Below are 21265 nucleotides of genomic sequence, written 5' to 3'. Positions count from 1 at the left end.
GGGTGTGTTGCTGATTGTCTTGATGGGTTTAATTTCACCTTTCCTCATGACGTCAGTAAACCTGTGGACAAGAACTGATCTTTTTCAGTTTTGCTGTCAGCAGAACGTTTCTCTGCCTGTCAACTTGTGTATCGTACACGTACAGATAACAGAACTTCTACAGCCAAGGCAAGAACAGAAGCATTGCTGAAGCAGAAACGCTAGAAGCTTACTTGCAAGTTAAGCTTAAATTCTGTTTCCTTGAAAACCACACAACGTACTGAACAGTATGTGATAGAGCATGCAATAGCACAAGCGACAGAACTCCATTTAAGAAAGGATGGTGTTTCAGCAAAACCAGAAACAACCTCTAGCAACAGGTTTCCACCCTCAGCTTTCAAACCTAAAGCCAATTTCAAATCAACACTACTTCCCATTTTAACTCACAGCACCCTTTTCTTGGTGAAGATGGATAAGTCCATGAACCACATGGAGTTAGGTTTGAGAACAACTATGCCCTGCCAATGCAATATTTCATGCCCCAAAATGGCATCCTACTCCCTCATTCAATCCTATGTTTTCAAACACCCATGATAGCAACACAGACGTGAATGACTTTGAGATATCTTACTCATTGTTAGCTTGTGGCTACAGGTTTACTTCAATTTAATGACAAACCTCAGAACTACAGAGCCTGGAAAGATTCCTTTCAGACTGCTACCAGCGGTTTAAAAGTGGTTTAACTCTACCGCCAAATGAGGAGATGGATTGTCTTCTCAAGTGGTTAGGCAAAGAGTCAGCAGACCATGTTGAACAGATAAGAGCAATACACATCAATCATCCAGAAGCAGGACTGGCTATGATATGGAACAGACTGAAACAATCTTATGGCTCAGCAGAAGCAATAGAAGATGCTATGTTCGATTGCACTGATGCCTTTTTTCTAAATTAACAAAGTTGAGTGATCTGCTACTGGAACTACAGTCAGCCAAGGCTGAAGGTGACTTGCCTGACCTCTCTTTTCTCAACACCACAAGAGGTGTAAACCTCAATGTACAGAAGCTTGTGTTTAAGAGGACCAAAGAGAATAATAAGATGGCTCTTTCAATCCAGGATGCATCCTTCATGAAAATAATGAACGAAGGACTACAGAAAAATTCAAATAATAGTTGGACCGTTACCCTTTAAATGTCCACGGCAACGGCTCCCGAACCACAGGCCTCAAGCACTTGAAGCATCTCATGTCTCTCGGGCACACTGTGACTTAGATCATCAGACCACTGTTACGGCCTTGACTAGGCAGCAAAGCTGTAAAAGAGTGATGAGAAAACCAGACAACAAAAGTGAATGTAGAAAGAAGGGAAACACAAGGAAAGACCATGGTAGTTTAAATGTTGCTGGTGTATTATAACACACACACACACACACACACACACACACACACACACACACGCACACGCACACGCACGCACGCACACGCACACGCACACGCACACGCACGCACGCACACACACACACGCACACACCTCTGGGAAAAAAAATAAGACCACTACAAAATTATCAGTTTCTCTAATTTTACAATTGATGGGTATATGTTTGACCAGGCTGAGCAGATGTGTTTTATTCTATAAACTACTAGCAACATTTCTGCCAAAATCCAGATAAAAATATTGTGTTTTAGAGCATGTTTTTTATGAAAATGACTAATGATCAAAATAACAAAACACTTACAGAAATTTCAGACCACAAATGTGATCTGAGTATGTGTCACTAAGAACAGCTGGTATATAAAAAACGTAGACTTTTTAAGTTGCTTTTCAGTTCATTTAAATCATTAGTCAAGCTAATCAAACCCAACCAAGAGAGAATCCAACACTACCTGCACTCAGATGAGCTACAGGTCTCTCCAGGTTTGTCCTCAATTAAACCTCTATTAAAAGTGTTAACTGTAGTGTATTTTAAGTGTGACAGTGTAACCACTGTCTTTGGTGAAACGGGGAAGACTGTAGTCTTCCTTTATTGTGCAGACACCTGCATAGTCCTTTTTGTGAGACTGTATTACTTCACAAAATACTGCCGCAATCATCATCATCACCGCCTCTGTGAGTGAGTGTGTGTTGGTGAGAGAATGTGTTGCCACCTCCATGCCATAGTTGCTTTGTGGGTTTAGCACCATGGGGATGTCTCTCCACATGTTGGTCATGGGGTCACAGGCCTCTACACTCTGCAAGTGATCAGCACTATCAAACCCACCCACCTACAAATGCAGAAAAGAGGAGAAAGATTCATCTGGAAGTGTTACTTTGGGGATGAAGTTACATCCATTACTTCACATCTGGGAACTGCAGATCCTGTTATGGTTGGTAAATTCTGCAGTCTTGACAATAGCAGACATTTTGCATATCCTTCACTGGTAAAAACTGTAGCGTGTGTGATTGAGGTCCGTTACTGTGCATTATACAAACATACGCTAAGCGTGTGTGTGTGTGTGTGTGTGTGTGTGTGTGTACAATTGTGGCCAAAGGTTTTGAGATTGACAAATTATGGGTTTTACAAGTTTTTAGATCCTTTTGTCAGATGTTTATATGGCATAGTGAAGTAATTTCATAATATTTTTTTACTTTTTATTGACAAATACATCCAGTTTAAGCAGACTTAATATTTACAATGTTGACCCTTCTGCAATTCACCTTGGCATGCTGGATATCATCTTCTGGGCAAAGTCTTAACTGATGGCAACCCAATCTTGCCTAATCAGTGCTTGGAGTTGATCAGTTTTTTCTTTTTCTACCATCTTTTGAGGAGAGACCACAGGTTCTCAATGGGATTGAGATCTGGGGAGGTTCCTGACCATGGACCAAAAATGTCAATGTTTTGTTCACCGAGCCACTTGGTTATCATCATTTTGGCCTTGTGACATGGTGCTCCGTCATGCTGGAAAAAGCATCCCACTAGCAAGTCTGGGTTTGACATCCTAAGACGGCGGCTTCGTAGCTAGCAAGCTATAGCGCCAACTAGCTACTGAAACTGTATTTCCATACAATTATGTCGCTATTAACAAGAAAGCGAAGATTAATTAGCTACTTTGTTTCATTCTTTGGAAAGGTGCCATTTATAGTGATATAGATGGCTACTTATGTGGTGTTGCTTAAACGTACAGGTTTGATGGTATAGATTGACGTTTGCTAGCTAATATAGAGCTAACTAGCGAGCTAATAGAAATAGCTAGCTAGCAGCAAACGTTCGCCATTAGCGATCACAAAACCAGGTACAACTAGGAAACTCATTGCGCTCCATTGGTTGCCCGAACAGTTACATTTCTAACAGTGATTTGACATCGTTACTTACTTAATACTTTTGTTGTTTTTATTAATTTAACTGGTGTAGAGTTTCTGTCAGCCGCGACCCTGATGTTTCTCCAGTGGTGGTGTTCATCTCTGCCCATCTGAATTATTGCATTTAACTACTTGTTGTTTCACGTTGACATTTTTTTTTATCGGGGACACTGCGTGTATATAAGCAGATATGATTTCTTTTCCGCCGTCTGTTTCCATCTTCTTGTCCATGATTTTTCTTCAAGAGTGGACATCTTCCAGTTAGCTAGACTCTCTCTCCAGATACCGTTTTAGACAGATAAAAGTCGGCTGGCCCTAAATGATGGCTTTGGCTCAACGTCCACGATAAAGCTGTGGAAAAACAACCAGTTTACAAGACATGCGGTGCGTAAAGATACCACAGAGCACCACGAAAGAGCTTAAACGTACCGCTTGTCTAAACAGACTTTTGGGGGATATGAATAAGCATAAAACGGACAAGTAAGACACATGAAAATGACCATTGCCAGAGTGAAGGACAACTGATATTCAAGTAAATTATATTTAAAGGTATTTGAACGCGGACATCAATCCCGTGTGGTGATCTGTGTTAACTCTGAGTGAGCATGTTAATAGAGTTATGGTCACTGCACAATATTTTATTTTTTAACCTATCTTCCCTCCTTTTTTAAACAAAGTAAAAGCCAATATGAAAAATATAAATATGTTTTTTTTATATATATATATATATATATATATATATATATATATATATATATATATATTGTGTGTGTGTGTGTGTATAGGCTCATAAAAAGAATAACGAGTAAATTATACTGGATGTGGAAGCATGTTCTGGTTCTCCTGCAGCAGAATGGAGCACTAATTGATCGAAAGAGATCATTCCAAATGACCTCTATAAGGTTTCATATAATAATTGCTTTTAGCCTCATAGATGTACTATATCTGTAGCCTTTAAGAGCAGGCTAAACTTCACACCACGTCTCTTCTGCCCTCAGGCGGTTGGCAGATGAGATGCCTAAACTGCAGGAGTACCTGGAGAAAGAGGACATTGAAAAGAAGCTTCTGAGCCAAACAATGAGGAGCTGCTCTGTACGTAAAATATAAATATCTGTAAATATCTGTATAATATGTAAATAAAAGGAAGATGTGGTTGTATAGTGTAGTCGTTTGATTATAAATAATCTCATAATAATCTTATCTACAAATTCTGCAGGAGTACCTGGAGAAAGAGGACATCAAAAAGAAGCTTCTGAGCTGAACCAATGAGGAGCTGCTCTGTAAATAAAATATCTGTATAATATGTAAATAAAAGGAAGATGTGGTTGTATAATGTAGTCGTTTGATTATAAATAATCTCATAATAATCTTATCCACAAATTCTTACACATTTACATAGTAACATTCACTCATATACTCAAATTCCATATCATACTTAGAAAACGTCCACCTCATCTATTTTAAAGTTTTTTCCTGATCAATAATACAAAAAGAAAATAGAAAAAAGTGAACAGCACCCTCTAGCGATGCACCTCAATTATTTCAAGATAACTAAAACATGGCTAGGTTAAATCGGCGTTAGCTTGCAGCTAGAACAAAAAAAAAAATGCTCAGATTAACTTGTGTCTCATGGCACGCAGCTGAGTTTAAAATTAAACACAATTAAATCAAATTAAATTGACCCAGCTGCAACAAGCTCAGCAGCCACATTTAATTTCACTGATTGGTCAGTTAGCCAGGCTATACAAAACAGGCTATTGTTAGAAATTCTGCACATGTGATTCGCTTAGCTTCACATCTCACACTGCTTATAATTATAAGATAACGTATCCACGTTCGTAATAACGTGGTGAAATCTGCCAAAAATGCTGAGACTGAGCATAATAAATAATAAGACAATCTGAGCACTTAGTGAACATATTTCTAAATGAGAAGAAAAAGTTCTTCCAAACAATATAAAGCACACAATTCTATATGGGAAAACAGTTACATTTGTCATTAAGAGAAGCACTACTTATTACACAAATGTCAATAACTGTCCTAATATTAATAGTTCAACAGTCTTCCTCTGTCTATTATACGCACTGTACACATGTTAAATATCTGCCTTGAAGTTACAATGAAATGACTTCCGGGCGCACAGAAAATTGCTATATACACACAGACACCCCCATACCAACATAAGCATAGTGCAACTCTATGTTTACGCACCAGGGATTGAGTGGGCAAGTGCGTGTATATGCAAGTTCAAATTATTATACACAAATGTAAGTAGTAGGCTATTTATGTGAAAATGTTTCATATGTATGTACAAGTAGTGTTTCCCTGGTTTCTCCCTAAATGGCCCCTCATAGTTCAGCAGTAATGAGGCTAGTTAGATTTTGCTCAGAATGAAGTACACTTTGGGATGTTATATGTATCACAGTCTCCGGTGAGCCGTACATGGTTAATCAATCCAGGTTGAGGTAGAGTCACTGCATTAATGACACATCTGTTTGCATTGCTAGTTGCTGCTATGGCAGCAATGAAATTAGGAAATTCAAAGAAAAACAACTCATCTACACTCTTGGAACTTTAGAACCCCATATGTCCTGTGGCCTGATGTCACATGTGAGGGGAATCCCATGAACACCTTTACAAATCAGTCTGTGGAAAGACACTGAAGAGGACAGAGAAAAAATTAGGCGTTTCTGGAGATGGTGTACTTGACGCATCGAGGACGAATATACAGACACAAAGGATGTGGAAGGTAAATGTAAATATAATGCCACTCACACCTGCGATTGCTGGTGCTTCCACTCATAACTGCGGTTAAAATTCCTTTTTTGTCTTTAGCGTTGCATTGTCGCCTCTATCTCCCAATAATTCATACTCGAGGCTTTAGAAATCTCATTTTTTTGGGGGTATATGCCATTTCCTGTTATTTGTGCAGAATACACACACTTTCACTTTGGAATCCACAAAGATTTATAAATGAGGTCCCTGAATAACATCAATCTAATTCTACACTATATCATTTTCTAATTTCATATGTCTGTCTCTGTTTCTGTTTGTCTCTCTGTGTGTGTGTGTGTGTGTGTGTGTGTGTGTGTGTGTGTGTGTGTGTGTGTGTGTGTGTGTGTGTGTGTGGTTCTGTGTCAGTAGTGGGGCCTGTGGCCCGATTGGAGTGTTTGCGGCGTGAGAAGCAGGAGTTGGAGAACAGTTTGTTGGAGCAGCTGAAGGATTTGAGGTTGCAGAAGCAGAAGGAGCTCCAGGTACTTCAGAAGATGCTGAAACACGAGCAGCAGGAGGAGACAGAGCTCCTGCAGATACAGCAGGAGGAGGAGGAGGAGCATAACAGGTCCATCAAGAGTAAGTACTATGGAGATGCAATAATACTAACATAACTAATAATGAATGTTAGCCTTTAGGCTCCAATAAAAGTGATACTAATATATGTATAGTACTATATATAGTATATTTTATATATCCAGTAGTAATTATGCAGTATATACAATCTGTGTTCTATATATATCCAGCAGTAATGATACTTGCTCTGGCAGATATGAAAATGGCCTGTGAACAGGAGACGAAATCTCTGGAGGAAGAACTTGAGAAGCTCAGACTGTCACTGCAGGTAGAGATCCCTTATAGTGTCAGTACACATCCACCAGTACCTCCACCTTTCACTTATAGCAGCAGTACACATTCAGTACACATTCCCACCTTTCCATTGTACTGGCTGTAGTGATGATGCATGTGTGTGTGTGCGTGTGCGTGTGCGTGTGCGCGTGCGCGTGTGCGCGTGCGCGTGTGTGTGTGGAGTAGCATGTTCTGGTTCTCCTGCATCAGAATGCAGCACTAATTGTGAGGAAAGACCTGCATGTCGCCAAGTCCAGGCCTCTACACCTCTGCACTGTTTCACTCACACATCAGCATGTGGTATGAGCAGGACTAAGACATTTAAGGGAGACTCCTTTAAACCTTTAAGGGATTAACCCAGTACTTGTTTTCATCATTTCGTTGGGTTTGTTACCTTTCATCACAAGAATCTGTAGCACTCAATCTGGTAAAACTATGCGCACTCTATGTATATTATGTACTCTGTACGTGTCAAGTTGAAATCAGCTCATAATCATACTCATAAACGTATATATCAACTTATGCTAGTGTATCTACAGATGTGAAGAAATTAAATAGTATCTGTATGTCTGTATTTGTGCCCGTGTGTGTGCGTGTGCATGTGTGTGTGTGCGTTGTCATCAGGCCCAGAAGAACATACTGTTGGAGAAGGATGTTCAGGTTCTCTAGCAACAGAATAGCACCAGACTGCGAGGATAGGCCTGCATCTCGCCAAGTCCAGGTCTCTACACCTATGCACTGTTTCACTGACACATCAGCATGTGGGATGAGCAGGACTAAGACCTTTAAGGGATTTAACCTTTAAGAGATAATCTGTTCAGAACATCCTAAAAAATTTTAGGAAAGTTCTTAAGGGCTATGGTAGTGTTATTCAAATGAGTTCATGAAAGTTTTTAAGGGTTACATTAGGGTTGATTGAAAGAGATCATTCCAAATGACCTCTATAAGGCTTCATATAATAAGCGCTTTTAACCTCACAGATGTACTATATCTGTAGCCTTTAACAGCAGGCTAAGCTTCACACCACGTCGGTTGGCAGATGAGATGCCTAAACTGCAGAGGTACCTGGAGAAAGAGGACATTGAAAAGAAGCTTCTGAGCCAAACCAATGAGGAGCTGCTCTGTAAGTAAAATATAAATATCTGTAAATATCTGTATAATATGTAAATAAAAGGAAGATGTGATTGTATAGTGTAGTCGTTTGATTATAAATAATCTCATAATAATCTTATGTACAAATTCTGCAGGAGTACCTGGAGAAAGAGGACATCAAAAAGAAGCTTCTGAGCTGAACCAATGAGGAGCTGCTCTGTAAATAAAATATCTGGTAGTAGTATTATTTAAAGTGTCAAATGTGATGAAGTGTGCCCAGGCTCAAAGCTACTTTATTGGGCATGACTGTGTGACCTCTTGAGCCCGGAAGTCTGGAGCATTGGTTATTTAAAGGGTCAAATGTGATGAAGTGTGCCCAGGCCCAGAGCTGCTTTGTTTGGCATGATTGGGTGACCTCTTGGGCCTGGAACTCTGTTTCTAGTTTCATTTATAGGGTCAAACTGCATGGTGTGCACAGGCCCAGAGCTACTTTGCTGGGCATGTCACACACGCGGGGAGTTCCATGCACAATGCCTTTACAGATCAGTCTTTGGAAGGGCACTGAAGAGGACAGATGGAAAAATGAGGCATTTCTGGAGCTGGTGTGCTGGAGGCATAGAGAATGAGAATGTAGATACAAAGGAGGTGGGATCCAGGAGAGAACTAATAAAGCAAACCAATAGCAGAAAGCAGAAGTGGCATCTAAAGAAAACGAAGATAGATCGGAAAAAACCTCCTACAGTTGGTATGGATGTTTGATTTTTTTTTTTTCTGCTTTTTGGCCTTGCCTTTCTAAATGGATGAATTTAAACCACATGTATAAAAAACACAGTAAACTAAATCATCTTTGCAATAAGGGACAAAAACTGACTTATTGAAAATGCTTTTATCCTCTGATCAGCAATGACTAAAACTCATTTAAAATATGCAACAGCGCTTGAAATATTAGGGCATTATTAATTTTTTACAAGTTTGTAGATTCTTGTCAGGCTGTATGTAATACATACAATATGTGTTTCATATATATCCAGCAGTAATGTTACTTTCTCTGGTAGATTTTAAGATGGTCCGTGAACGGACTGAAAGGACTGCGATAGAATGTCTGATTGAAATGAACGATGGATATGACCTGTACAGATCAGCCATGACCAAGCAGAGTCACTCTATGGCACCTGCTTCACCAGCCCTGAAAAACATCAACAAAGACACCAAACCAGGTTTGGGTGCAAAGCAGTCAGCCTTCTTCCCCCTAGGTCCAAGAGAGCACGACTGGCTTGTGAAGTGTCCAGCAGGACAGCAGGATCAAATCTGCCAGCTTCTGCTCCAGGACATCATGCTGGCAGAGAGGAGAAACTTCATGTCTGTTTTCACAGCACTTCACTGGGCTGCTAAACAAGGAAACAGCGAAATGATGAGCAAGATCCTTCTTCTATCACGGCAAGGTGGGCCAGGGGTTGACGTAAACACCAAGAGCTACGACGGCTACACCCCACTACACATCGCTGCTTTTCACTGCCATGAATCGGTCCTGAGTGTTCTGGTGTGTGATCATGGTGCCAACTGCAACATACGTGACAACAGTGGCAAAAAGCCCCATCACTACCTGCACAAGGACGCCTCACCCAAAGTGAGAGAGATGCTTGGACCCTTTCACGCTGGCAATTACAAGCCCTCAGGCCAGAATGTTCTCCCACAATGAATTTCCCAAAATAAATAGCATATCGTCAAATACACATTTTCTCTGACTTGTCTTTCACTCCTGATTTTGATGGTATGATCAAAACCTTAAGCTTTGAAATAAATCATTTGCACATAGATGTTTAAAAAATTGAGTAGTCATATTTAAACATTGTCTGTTTCCCTTGAATATTCTCTAATGTTTTGTCTTTGAGTAATGAAAGGTATTTGAGGTCCTTCAGCTGTGCAAGTAAAGTACTACTGAATTAGTAGTAGGAGAAGCCACTTTATATATGAAAAATTAGGTGTGTGCTTTCTATTGTTTGTAAGAACTTTTTCTTTTCATTTAGAAATATGCAGACCAAGTGCTCAGGTGAAATTAGTGTGATAAAAATGTTCCCACCAATTAGTTCAAGTTCAAAGTTCAAAAGGCTTTTATTGTCATTTCAGATATGTACAAGTACACAGCAAAAACGAAACAATATTCCTCCCGGACCATGGATCCAACATAAAACAAAACAAGTGCAACAGACAGCACTCTACACGAGTGCAAACAATACAATACAGTGCAATAATGTCATACAATAAATAAATACAGGACAGGACCAATACACAAAGAACAGACAGTGCATTTATTTTTACCAGTACGCAGTATTGGGAATACGTAAAATGGGTTGTGCATAGGAGTCAGTGACACGCTATACTGAACATAGCAGTCACTTGTAGCAGCCAGAACAATTCAGAGTACAGTGCTGATATAGTACAGTACTCTAGTAGCAAGTAGGAATGATGTGCAAGAGTGCAAAAGAAGTGCATATATGTGTGTGAAATTTGACTTCAGCGACTATTCCGATACAAAAACAGTGTGAGTGTGTGTGTGTATGAGTGTGTGTGTGTGTGTGTGTGTGTGTGTGTGTGTGTGTATATGAGTGCGTGCGTGTATGACTGTGTATAAGAGAGAGAGATAGTATATACTAATGGTCAAAAAGATTTATTGCTTAATTTGATTGATTGATTTGACAGCGGTCAATCACGCCGCCCCCACACACACCACCCCGACCGCTCCCCCCATATATTTTATATTTAGAAAAAAAAATTCTTTAATTGTGAAATAATCAAGTGATTAAAGTAAATAAAAGTTATTAGTCTTAAACGAATACTTACCACGCAGTCTTTAAAAAACTAAAACTCGCTGTTTAAAAACTATTTTGTCCCAGGCCTGCTGATCCAGAATACACACTGATCCACAACCTATCACAACCAAGGGGACTATTAGAAACTGGTTTAAAGTGACCAGTCCTTCAGGTTTGATCTCCTCCAAGTTACCCTCTACCTGCCAGAACCCAAAATGAAGCAGTGGCCGGACTCTTTGGAAATGCACCAGTGGCCTGGAGCTCGAGAGGGGCAGGTGTAAAGGGTTTAGTATGAGGAGGGGTGCTTAAGTCTGGGCCCAAAAGGTTCGGCTGGTGCGCCAGGTTTGTGGAGGTGTGCATACCTGGAGGGTAAACGAGGAGACAGGGTGTGGCGTGGCCAGGTGAGGGTGCAGTTTGGTGGGAATGAGTGATGGGCGTATGGTGCCCTGGAGGTGTGGTTGTTCCAGGAGGGGTAAGGTGGTATAGTGTGGCTGGACAAGGGGGTGCTTCGCTGGTCATGTGCTTGTGAGTTAGAGGCCTGGAGGTCTGGTGCTTTGAATGACAGAAAGGGTCTGATTTGTGCCCAGGTTTAAAGGTACTTTGCTGGGCATGACTGTATGACCTCTTGGGCCTGGAAGTCTGGTGCTTTGAATGATTTAAAGCGTCAAATGGTCTGAGGTTTGCTCAAGTTTAAAGCCACTTTGCTGGGCATATGGTTGTGATTTAGAGGCCTGGAAGTCTGGTGCTTTGAATGACAGAAGGGGTCAAATGGTCTGAAATGTGCCCAGGCATAGAGTTTCTTTGCTGAGCATGATTGTGTGACCTCTTGGGCCTAGAAGTCTGCTTGTAGTATTATTTAAAGGGTCAAACTGCATGAAGTGTGCCCAGGTTTAAAGCTACTTTGCTGGGCATGCTTGTGTGTCCTCTTGGGCCTGGAAGTCTGGTTTTTCAATTTATTAAGGTGTCAAATGGCCTGAAGTGTGCCTAGCCCTAGAGCTTCTTTGCTGGGCATGACTTTGTGACCTCTTGGGCCTGGAAGTCTGCTGCTATTAATTTATTAACAATCACAAAACCAGAGACAACTAGGAAACACGTTTCGCTCCATTCGTTGCCCACACAATGATTTGTCATGGATACTTACTTAATGCTTGTGTTGTTTTCCTTCATCTAACTGGTGTAGAGTTGTTGGATTTTTTTGGGGGGGCACTGCGTGTATATAAGCAGATATATGTATATGTGTATGATGTGTATGTGTATATGTATACTATGTATATGTATGTGATTCCTTTTATGTATATGTACATGTATATGATTCCTTTTATGTATATGTGTATATATATATATATATATATATATATATATATATATATATATATATATATATATATATATGATTTCTTTTCCGCCGTCTGTTTCCATCTTCTTGTTGTCCATGATTTTTCTTCAAGAGAGTGGACATCTTCCAGTTAGCTAGACTCTCTTTCCAGATACCGTTTTGGACAGATAATTGTCGGCTGGGCCTAAATGATGGCTTTGGCTCAACGTCCATGATAAAGCATCAAACTAATGGCTCTGGAAAAACAACCAGTTTAAGACAAGACATGGGGTGCGTAAAGATACCACAGAGCACCACGAAAGAGCTTAAAGTTACCGCTTGTCTAAACAGACTTTTGGGGGATATGAATAAGCATAAAATGGACAAGTAAGACACATGAAAATGACCATTGCCAGACTGAAGGACAACTGATATTCAAATAAATTATATTTAAAGGTTTTTCAATGCAGACAGTGCATAATGTCTCCTGTCTTGGACAATAAAGCATTCATGTGAGTATTACTGAAAAACACTAACCATAAGAGAAAAAAGCATATTTTTTCAAGTGTTGCGTCCTGTGTTCGTTTGGTGTGTTTGTGTGTGTGTGTGTGTGTGTGTGTGTATCCATCAGACAAGCTACATTCCTCCTGCATCCTTCCACTGTTGACAGCATTTGACCTCACTCTCAACCACTCTCCTCCGACTCACAAAGCGGCCAATGTTCTGGACCTGATCTTCACCCGTACCACCACAACATCGGACATCAGTCACCCCCCTCCACCTCTCGGACCATCACTTTCTATCCTTCTCTCTCTCCCTTCCTTCTCTTTCCATCCAGATTCTCTTATCTAGAGCAACTTGCAAATGCGCTCATGGCAGTGGTAGCTCACTGGTTAAGGTACTTGATATTTGTTAGAGTCTGGGTTCAAACCCTGCCACTGTTGGGCCCCTGAGCAACGCCCTTAATTCTCAATTGCTCAAGTTGTACTCAGTCATAATTGTAAGTTGCTTTGGATAAAAGTGTCAGGTAAATGTGCTTTCATTTCCTCATAGAATACATCCTAGCCAGTACAGTAGGTTGGACCAAGATACCAATGAACTCAAATAATGTACAGGGGTCAATGCTGATGCCTAGAAGTACAAAATACAAAATGTCTATCTTAAGCTCTAGTCCTTATTGTTTGTTAGACAACACCAGTGTAAAACAATACCCTACAATAAGTACCAATTTGGTCAGTATAGGAGCAGGGTCAGCTCCTGTTCTTAAAACCCACTCAATATTGTATCTCTGTTTTTAATCCTTTTCTCTGCCCAGGACACTGTATTGGCTCTTCAGGCTCTGGCAAAATATAGCACTGCAACCTACAGTACAACAGACACCATTGCGGTGACTGTGACGTCGCCGCACGGCTTGAAGACCCAGTTCATGGTGTACCGGAACAAAAGACTACTGTACCAGCAGATCCAGCTGCAAGAAGTGACTGGGGTTTACAATGTCAGGGCATCAGGCCAAGGCTTTGTGTTTGTGCAGGTTAGTCTGGTGCCACTTCCTGTGCTGATCATGGGGCACCTTGGTGTGGATATGCTTGAAGACCATTTTGAGTAGTTTCATGGGTGTGTAAATGACTCTAGGGATCCTGTATGCTACTAATATTTCTCTTCCAGTTCACCCAGCACTACAACATCCCTCCTCCCAATGACTTCTCCTCCTTCAGTATCTCATTCAACACAACATCAAACTGCAGTGCCCCAAACCTGTCTGTGGGGGTCACTGTGACTGTCAGCTGAGCTCTACTAGAGAACAAGAGGAAAGAATGGCTTTGCCCATGTAACCCTTTGACTTTGCTTTAATTTGTCTTTCGGGTATAATGATAACAGGACTGAGACGGACATGGTGGTCATTGAGGTCAAGCTGCTGTCTGGGTTCAGTCTGGTTGAGGGGTCACTGATACCAGTATCTGGCTCTATAGCGGTAACTTTGACCTCACTGAAAATACCCATCATGCATTAGCTGGTCTGCTTATAAATAATCTGTCTACAGGAGAATGCCACTGTAAAGCATGTGGATCAAACGGAGAGAAACGTCGTCATGTACTTGAACGGGGTAAGAACAGGCTTTCACTAGTTCAACAGTTTCAGATGAACTTGCTTGCAAGATGAACAGTGTGTTGTATGTTGGGACAAACATTAACAATGGTCTACGTGATTTTGTATGGTGACACAGCTGTCTCCCTTCCCCGAGCTGAAGAAGGGAGAGACCTACACTCTGGTTATCCAGCAGGATATAGTGGTGCAGAACCTGAAGCCAGCTGAAGATCTACAACTACTACCAGCCCAGTAAGAACCAGTCCCATTATCCTCAGATTCCATAATGGAAGATGAGGGTTGGGACAGATGTTACATGAGTCATTTTTGGAAGTAGAAATGACCAACCTTATTTCACGTCACTCTTCAATATGTAATTAAGGAACAAGATCATATGAACTGAATTATAATTACACTAAATGTGCTATAATGTCCTCCTGTGTAGTATGAATAAGAACCTGTTATCCTTTATTCTCTCCTGTAGGTGATGTGGCCGTTACAGAATACACGTCTCCATGTAACAAACTGTAGACTACGTGACCTGCTGCCTGCACTAATGTTGGCCACGTTGTACTGCATTGTACCATGAGAGTCTGTCCTTTTACCTGAAGTGTAAATCAGATCTAATGCTACTGGGTGACTGTTCTGTAATTACTCGGTTATTTAGTTGTATTGAAATGAAATTCTCTTGTGCAGTGTACAAATGCCTTGTCTCTTTTCTTTCTCTACTCTTCACTCTTCACCAGTGTCCCCTCATCTGATGCTGTATTGCCACTCAGCATAATTTTAAAACTTGCCATGCAGAGCAAGGCCATAATCATAAACTGAACAGGTCACAGGGAATTCACTCCCTCATAAGAGAATTGAGGGGCAAAGTATACTAATGTTCAGAAATCTATGCATTTGTATGAAGACGAGTCCAGATATTGTGACCAAGGTTTAGGAAGTGATGTACAAGTACATTTGGGTGTGCATCAAGGATCTCTTCTCACTTTAACCTCTCCACTTCTCTCCAGCCCCCTCTCTTCTCGTTCTGTCTACTAATCTCCTTCCCAGTTGTCTCTGCTCTCCCACCGTCTCCCCTCCTCTGGTGCTTCTCTCCATTATCATCTAAGGCATCTCTTAAATTGTCACTTGTCCCTGTCCTGTTTAGTGGCTTCATACCCTCCTTTTTACTCTCAATGAACCAGATTGGACAGGAAAAATATATTTTAGTCAACAAGTGACAGCCTCTCGGTGCATCTATGAAGCTTATATGAGTGTGTACAGCAGGATGAGACGAGTGTAATGGCATTATGGGCTCTATCTCTCTCCTTCACCTACCGGTATCCTCATACACTCTCCTTTGAATGAAAGCATGACCATGAAAAACAGCAGTAAACAATGAGGAATGGATTATTGGTGATTTATCTGATTGGTAGTTGTCAGGAAAGACTGAGGACTCTCTTCAACATTTGTATCTGACTAGTATTCATTTTCTCACGGTGAATTTTTTTTTTTCTGAAAATATGTTATTGCCACTCTTCCTCTTGTGCATGCCTTGCTGTGAATGAAAGCTGACTAATGAGAATCTTTCACTTTTTAAAAGTAACACCAATAAAGCCATTTATCATAAACAGGTACAGCTACACAGGATATTATATGAGCATACAATACATTAAAACTGCTACTCTACATGTTCACATGCATCACTACAATGACTGACGCATTAGACTTCATGTGGGATTTCTAATATATATAACTAAATATCAAAGCATTGTTAGTTGGATATGACGGTGAGTGTTGTTGGATTCTGCATGGACCACCACAAACCCAGAACTGTACAGTACATCCCTCCCCTACCAGATCTCTATCAGGTCCTGTAAAATATACAGAACACTTCTACATGTTTATCTCTGTTTAAAGTGAAGAGACACGTCCATGCAGTGTCTCTGTTTAAGCATGTCCATCTGACATTAATAAGATCAATGTAATACATTTTCATGGAAAGGAAAAATAAAATTCTATCTGAAAAGGATGTTAGGACGTTTTGAGAAACAACCTTCATGTTGTTATAATTTTGATCATAATTCTGTGTCTGAAAGATAATTTTGTATTCCTCACAACTCCAGCCTACATCTAACCTTCATCAAGACTAGATGTATGAAAGGAATAACAATGGCTCCAAAATATTTCTAAACAAAAATAAAGTGAAACATGGATATTTGATGGATTCAAATGCTCAACAAACAAACAGCCAAACTCAATTCCACCCATGTGAGAAGGAAACAAACAAACCAGAAGTGAACATTAAGGCCTGTACAATTAATGCAGCCTCTGGTACTACCGCAATATTACTGTTATGCTTAATATCAGCCCATTATCATTTCTAGCTCTTGGTACTCACTCGTAGGTTCCTTTAATTGGTTAGATAATGGCTGAAAAGAGTTTGAACAGGTGATTCTTATGAGCTAACTTTAATGAGAGGCTTAAAAGGAATGCAGACAAACTGGGATCTTGTGTCTGTCTGTGCTTCTCCCAGGGGGAAGGGTTGGTGTATGAAACTGGGTATTGGGGTTTCCCATGTCTAGCAGTACAATGTGGTGGAGCAGAAGGTAGTCATATCCTGTGCTTATGTTATGGCGTTACCTTGTATGTGTTTAAGAGAGTTGATTTTCATGTTTAAATGCCTTTTTGTCTTGTAGGTTCTGGTTACTCCTCCCTGTCATATTTCAGCTGAGGGATGCAGAGGGGCTTGGTGGTAAGAAACTGTTCAGATCAAACCACAAATGGTGATGCTTTGTGTCTATTCAGGAATTTAAGCAATCTCTGCTCTGTTCATCCCCTTCAAGTGTGGAACAAATCTGCACCACATTGGTATGGTGTAGCAACATCAGCTTCTGTGGCTCAGCCCCAAGAAGTTGGCTACCTACCTTATCTGACCAAGATGGAGGGCTCTCCTTCCAGTGTTGCATCTAAGCAAAGTAGCTCTGTGTTCCCTCAGCAAGGCCTGGAACCCAGTCAGACTGCGGGTGGATGTTTAAGGAGCGGTTCCAGAAGTCAAATGGATTCAAGTGCACAGACTGCAAGTGGCTCTGCTGGGTATTACCAGTCTGTGTTCCAAGGTGGCCAGCAATTCCCTGGACTTGTAGCCAAAGCTCAACTGCAGGATTCTTCTGGTAATGGTGAAATTCAGTTTCAGGGGCAGAGTGCTAATCATGTCTTTGGCACCCCCCAGACTTCTAGTGGTCTGTTTCAACAAGGTGTCTGGCATCAGGGGTCTGCTGGCAGCTTGGACTCTATATCCAGTGCTCAAGGTTCCCCAATTCAGTATACTGGTTCAACAATGCACACTGTGTCTGTTCAATCTGCTCCTACCCATCAGGGAGACTACAGGGCTCCATCCTCAGGCCACCCAACATACCATCCTTCAAAGAAGGTCCAACCTTCTCGTGTTCCTTCCCCTCAATCTCAAAGCTACACACAGCTGAAATCCAGACTCTTAGCTAGCCAAAGTGCCAGTGGGAGTTCTGGTGTAACCTCTACTAGCCGACAGCCCGTCAAGGATACTGAACAACATGGCAGCTCTCGCGGGGCTGTTCCTTTTCGGTTTGCAAATGGATGGCAGACATGGAGAGGGCAGACTAGCCAGTTGCAGATGCAGGGCTCCAGTGCTGGTTCTTCTATTGCCTCTACAAGCCAACAGTCTGCCAGTGATGCTCCACAAAAAAGCAGCTACTATGGGCCTTTGCCAGCCCAGGGTGCAGGTACAGGGCAGACCACTGGCTGGCAGTCTGCAATGCAACCTGCCCAGTTCCAAATGCAGGGCTCCTGTGTGGATTCTGGCTTGACCTCTACTAGCCAACAGCCTGTCAAGAATGCAGCGCAACATGGCAGCTGTCGTGGGTCTGGTCCTTCTCAGACTGCAAGTAGATGGCTGACATCGAGCAAACCATTTGCATCACAGACGCGGGGCTCCAGTGTGAGTTCAAATGTCTTTACTAGCCAACAGTCTGCCAGTGATGCTCCACAAAAAAGCAGCTACTATGGGCCTCTGCCAGTCCAGGGTGCAGGCACAGGGCAGAACACTGGCTGGCAGTCTGCACAGCAAGCTGGTCAGTCTCAAATGCAGAGGTTGAGCTCCACCCACCAGCAGTCAGCTGGTGATGTGCAAAAAAGCAGCAGTTATTATGCACCTGTGCTTACCCACAGTGTAGGAACCCAGCCCTCTAGTTATGATCATGCTTCAATACAGACTGGACCTGTGCTGGGTACAGGTATGTGGCAGTCCACTAGCCAACAGTCTGCACTACAGACTGCCCAGTCCCAAATGCAGGGCTCCAGTGCTGGTTCTGGTGTGACATCTAGTAGCCAACAGTCTGTCAGTGATGCTCCACAAAAAAGCAGCTCCTCTAGGTTCCTCCATTCTCAGGTTGGGAGTACATGGCAGACAGGAAGCCACCAGTCTGCCCAGGCCCAGTTGCAGGGTTCCGGTACAAGTTCTGCCATGACCTCCCCCAGCCAGCGATCCAATGATGCTGCTCAAAGCAGCAGCTCATGTAGGGCCTCCCCTTCACAGGTTGGGAGCATGGGCCAAACTTGGAGCCACCAGACTGCATTGCACACTGACCAGTCCCAGAAGGGGGTCCCAAATCCTCCCCAAACTGCCTCCCGCACAGTAACCTTCAACCAATACAACCCAGCAAGTCAGACCCCATCCAGCATGAATGGGTTGTCCAAAGGGCATCTTGGCAGCTACTCTAGTGGGTGGGGACAGAATGCTGTGATGCAGGCAGGTAGAAGACAGCCAGTATTTGCTGTAGATTTTAATGTGGGCCAACAGTCTTCTGACGTGCAGTTACCCTACACTGGTTCCCCATCAAGTGTGTCCAGTGGTTCTAGCAGCTACAGCTTCACTCAGGACTTGCCTAGTCACTCCAACTACCACCACAGTAAACCCCAACTGCCTCCTACTCAGTTCAGTGGGATGGTCAAGCACTAGGCTCAGGCTAATGCTGTTCAACAAAATGATGCTGAAACTATTCTTGGTTCTTCTTAATCCTGCTTTCTTAAATAAAATGTGTTGGCAACACTGCTGTCTGCTTGGTTTCTGTTGGTTAAACAATGCTGTGTGAAATTTGAAGGGGACACTAGACAAACAGGGGACTCTGTAGTGAGGTGGCTCTTTGGTTTGTTTGTTTTTTTGGCCCCCTTTTTCTTGTATGCCACAATTACACTAGTTAGAATGAGGATGTCCAAACTGCTTGAGGTCTAAAGCTGTGTGGGTTTAGTGCATGTTCAGCAGAATTCACTCTGACTGTTTACAGTTCACATTTTCACATGGACCTTCATAAGACTGTATTTGAAATGGGACCTGTGAAGTACACTGACAACTGTGTGGAAGTCCTCATTCTGAATTGAGGGTTGTTTAAAACTGGCTCATGTTTACCTAAATGGTGTTCACTTTAAGGTGTATGGGAAGTGTTTTCGTTTAGTTGGTTGGTTCCTCTGTAGTGATTCTATTGAGGCTGAAGGAGCAATGCAGTTTTAGTTGAACTTGGTTTAACACACAAATCACTTATGTAAAAATTGCGTGAGGTGCTGAGACACCACCCAGTCATTTTTAGAAGAGGGTGATTTTGAAAGAAGGTGAACATCCTCTTAAAGAACACTACAAAGTCTTCCTTTCTTGAGAAACTTATTTTTTTTCTTTTTTAAAAACATTTGTTGAAGGAAGAGGTTGGGGGCACAAACTTAAATCATTAAATTAATCTAATAGATAAGTCAGATTTTTTAAAAAACACAAATGCTTTATGAAACCTGGTTAAAGAGCTGGCTGAGGCTGTGTTCAACATGAAGTGCAGGATCTACAGTCCCTGTTTTCTCCTTGTCTTTATTGTTGATCTGTGTGAATGATGTTTCCACTTGTTTCTTGTAACCTGGTTCATGGTCCCTGTAACTTCTCTTTCCTAAGAAAGCAAAACAGGTTGAGCCTTATACTGAAATGAGGATGTAAACGCGTATGTACAATATATATTTATTTCAAGATGGCACCAGTGAAGTCGGCTGCCATCACGACTGCTCCATCCACACCTGTCACTTTTCGCTATCTTCTTTGCCCTTTTTGTTCTTCCTGCTATTCCTGACATCTATAAAGCCCTTCTTTCTTTCTTCACCACGATACGCATCTCATACAGCAGAGATGCTCTTATTTCTCTTAGTCTACATAGCACTCACCTCAAGCCGTCTCTAACCCCAGACCCAAGATGGCCGACGGAGATCCTGAAGGAGAACAAAAGACGCGACATTAGGAAAAGGCCTCGAGGAAAACGAGCCACCGTCAGGAACAGGCTGAGGGCTCAGGCACACCAAGCTCCCTTACCTAGCATCCTGCTAGCCAATGTCCAGTCTCTGGACAACAAGCTCGACGACCTCCGGGCCAGGATAAAGTTCCAGAGGGACATTCGGGACTGCAACCTCCTCTGCTTCACCGAGTCGTGGCTGAACTCAGCGGTACTAAGCTGAAACGGGAAACTCCAATTCAGAGGAAGGTCACATGCTGGACAGACCAATTGCTGGCTACTCTGCAGGACGCTCTGGATGACATGGACTGGGACATGTTTCAGTGCAGCAATGATGATGTCAGCGAATTTATGGAGGCAGTAGTAGGGTTTATTGGGATTCCAAGAGCCACTATCAAGAAGTTTCCCAACCTGAAGCCCTGGGTGGACAAAACCATCCACGAGGCTCTGAACTCTCACACTGCCACCTGCAACGCGGGGATCATCAGTGGGAACATGGAGGAGTACAAGTCTGTGGCATACAGAGTGTGCAGGGCAGTGAGGGAGGTGAAGCAGTGCTATGGGAGGAAACTAGAGACATAGTTCCAGCAGAGTGGCTCTAGATCCCTGTGGCAGGGAATATGGATGATCACGGACTACAGAAGCCCACCCTGCGGACTGATGAGTGCAGATGAGTCTCTGGTGAATGAGCTAAACATGTCCTTCGCTTGCTTCGAGGCTACATCTAGCAGTGCTAATGCTAACAGC

The 21265-nt window shown here is 42.2% G+C and overlaps 2 protein-coding genes across 2 annotated transcripts in view; both read left to right on the top strand.

Annotated features, from left to right (window-relative positions):
* LOC118240770 (homeodomain-interacting protein kinase 2-like) overlaps positions 1-14493 on the top strand; it is a 190853-nt gene extending 176360 nt beyond the window's left edge. Inside the window, exons 10-14 of the mRNA XM_081709178.1 lie at positions 11180-11238; positions 13468-13683; positions 13818-13931; positions 14194-14256; positions 14377-14493. Coding sequence (XP_081565304.1) covers positions 11180-11238; positions 13468-13683; positions 13818-13931; positions 14194-14256; positions 14377-14493 — 569 coding nt within the window. The remainder of the gene's footprint in view (positions 1-11179; positions 11239-13467; positions 13684-13817; positions 13932-14193; positions 14257-14376) is intronic.
* Positions 14494-16760: 2267 nt separating this feature from the next.
* On the top strand, positions 16761-19298 carry LOC145655712 (uncharacterized). The gene is made up of 3 exons (XM_081709197.1): positions 16761-16831; positions 16922-16977; positions 17069-19298. The coding sequence occupies exons 1-3, from the start codon at positions 16800-16802 to the stop codon at positions 19216-19218; spliced, it is 2238 nt and encodes a 745-aa protein (XP_081565323.1). The 5' UTR covers positions 16761-16799; the 3' UTR covers positions 19219-19298.
* Positions 19299-21265: the final 1967 nt, after the last annotated feature.

The sequence above is a fragment of the Electrophorus electricus genome, unplaced genomic scaffold (assembly GCF_041902795.1).
Source record: "Electrophorus electricus isolate QZ-2024a unplaced genomic scaffold, ASM4190279v1 Scaffold32, whole genome shotgun sequence".
Classification (NCBI taxonomy): domain Eukaryota; kingdom Metazoa; phylum Chordata; class Actinopteri; order Gymnotiformes; family Gymnotidae; genus Electrophorus; species Electrophorus electricus.
The sequence above is the reverse complement of the archived record's forward strand: the minus strand, read 5'-3'. Positions and strand labels throughout refer to the sequence as shown.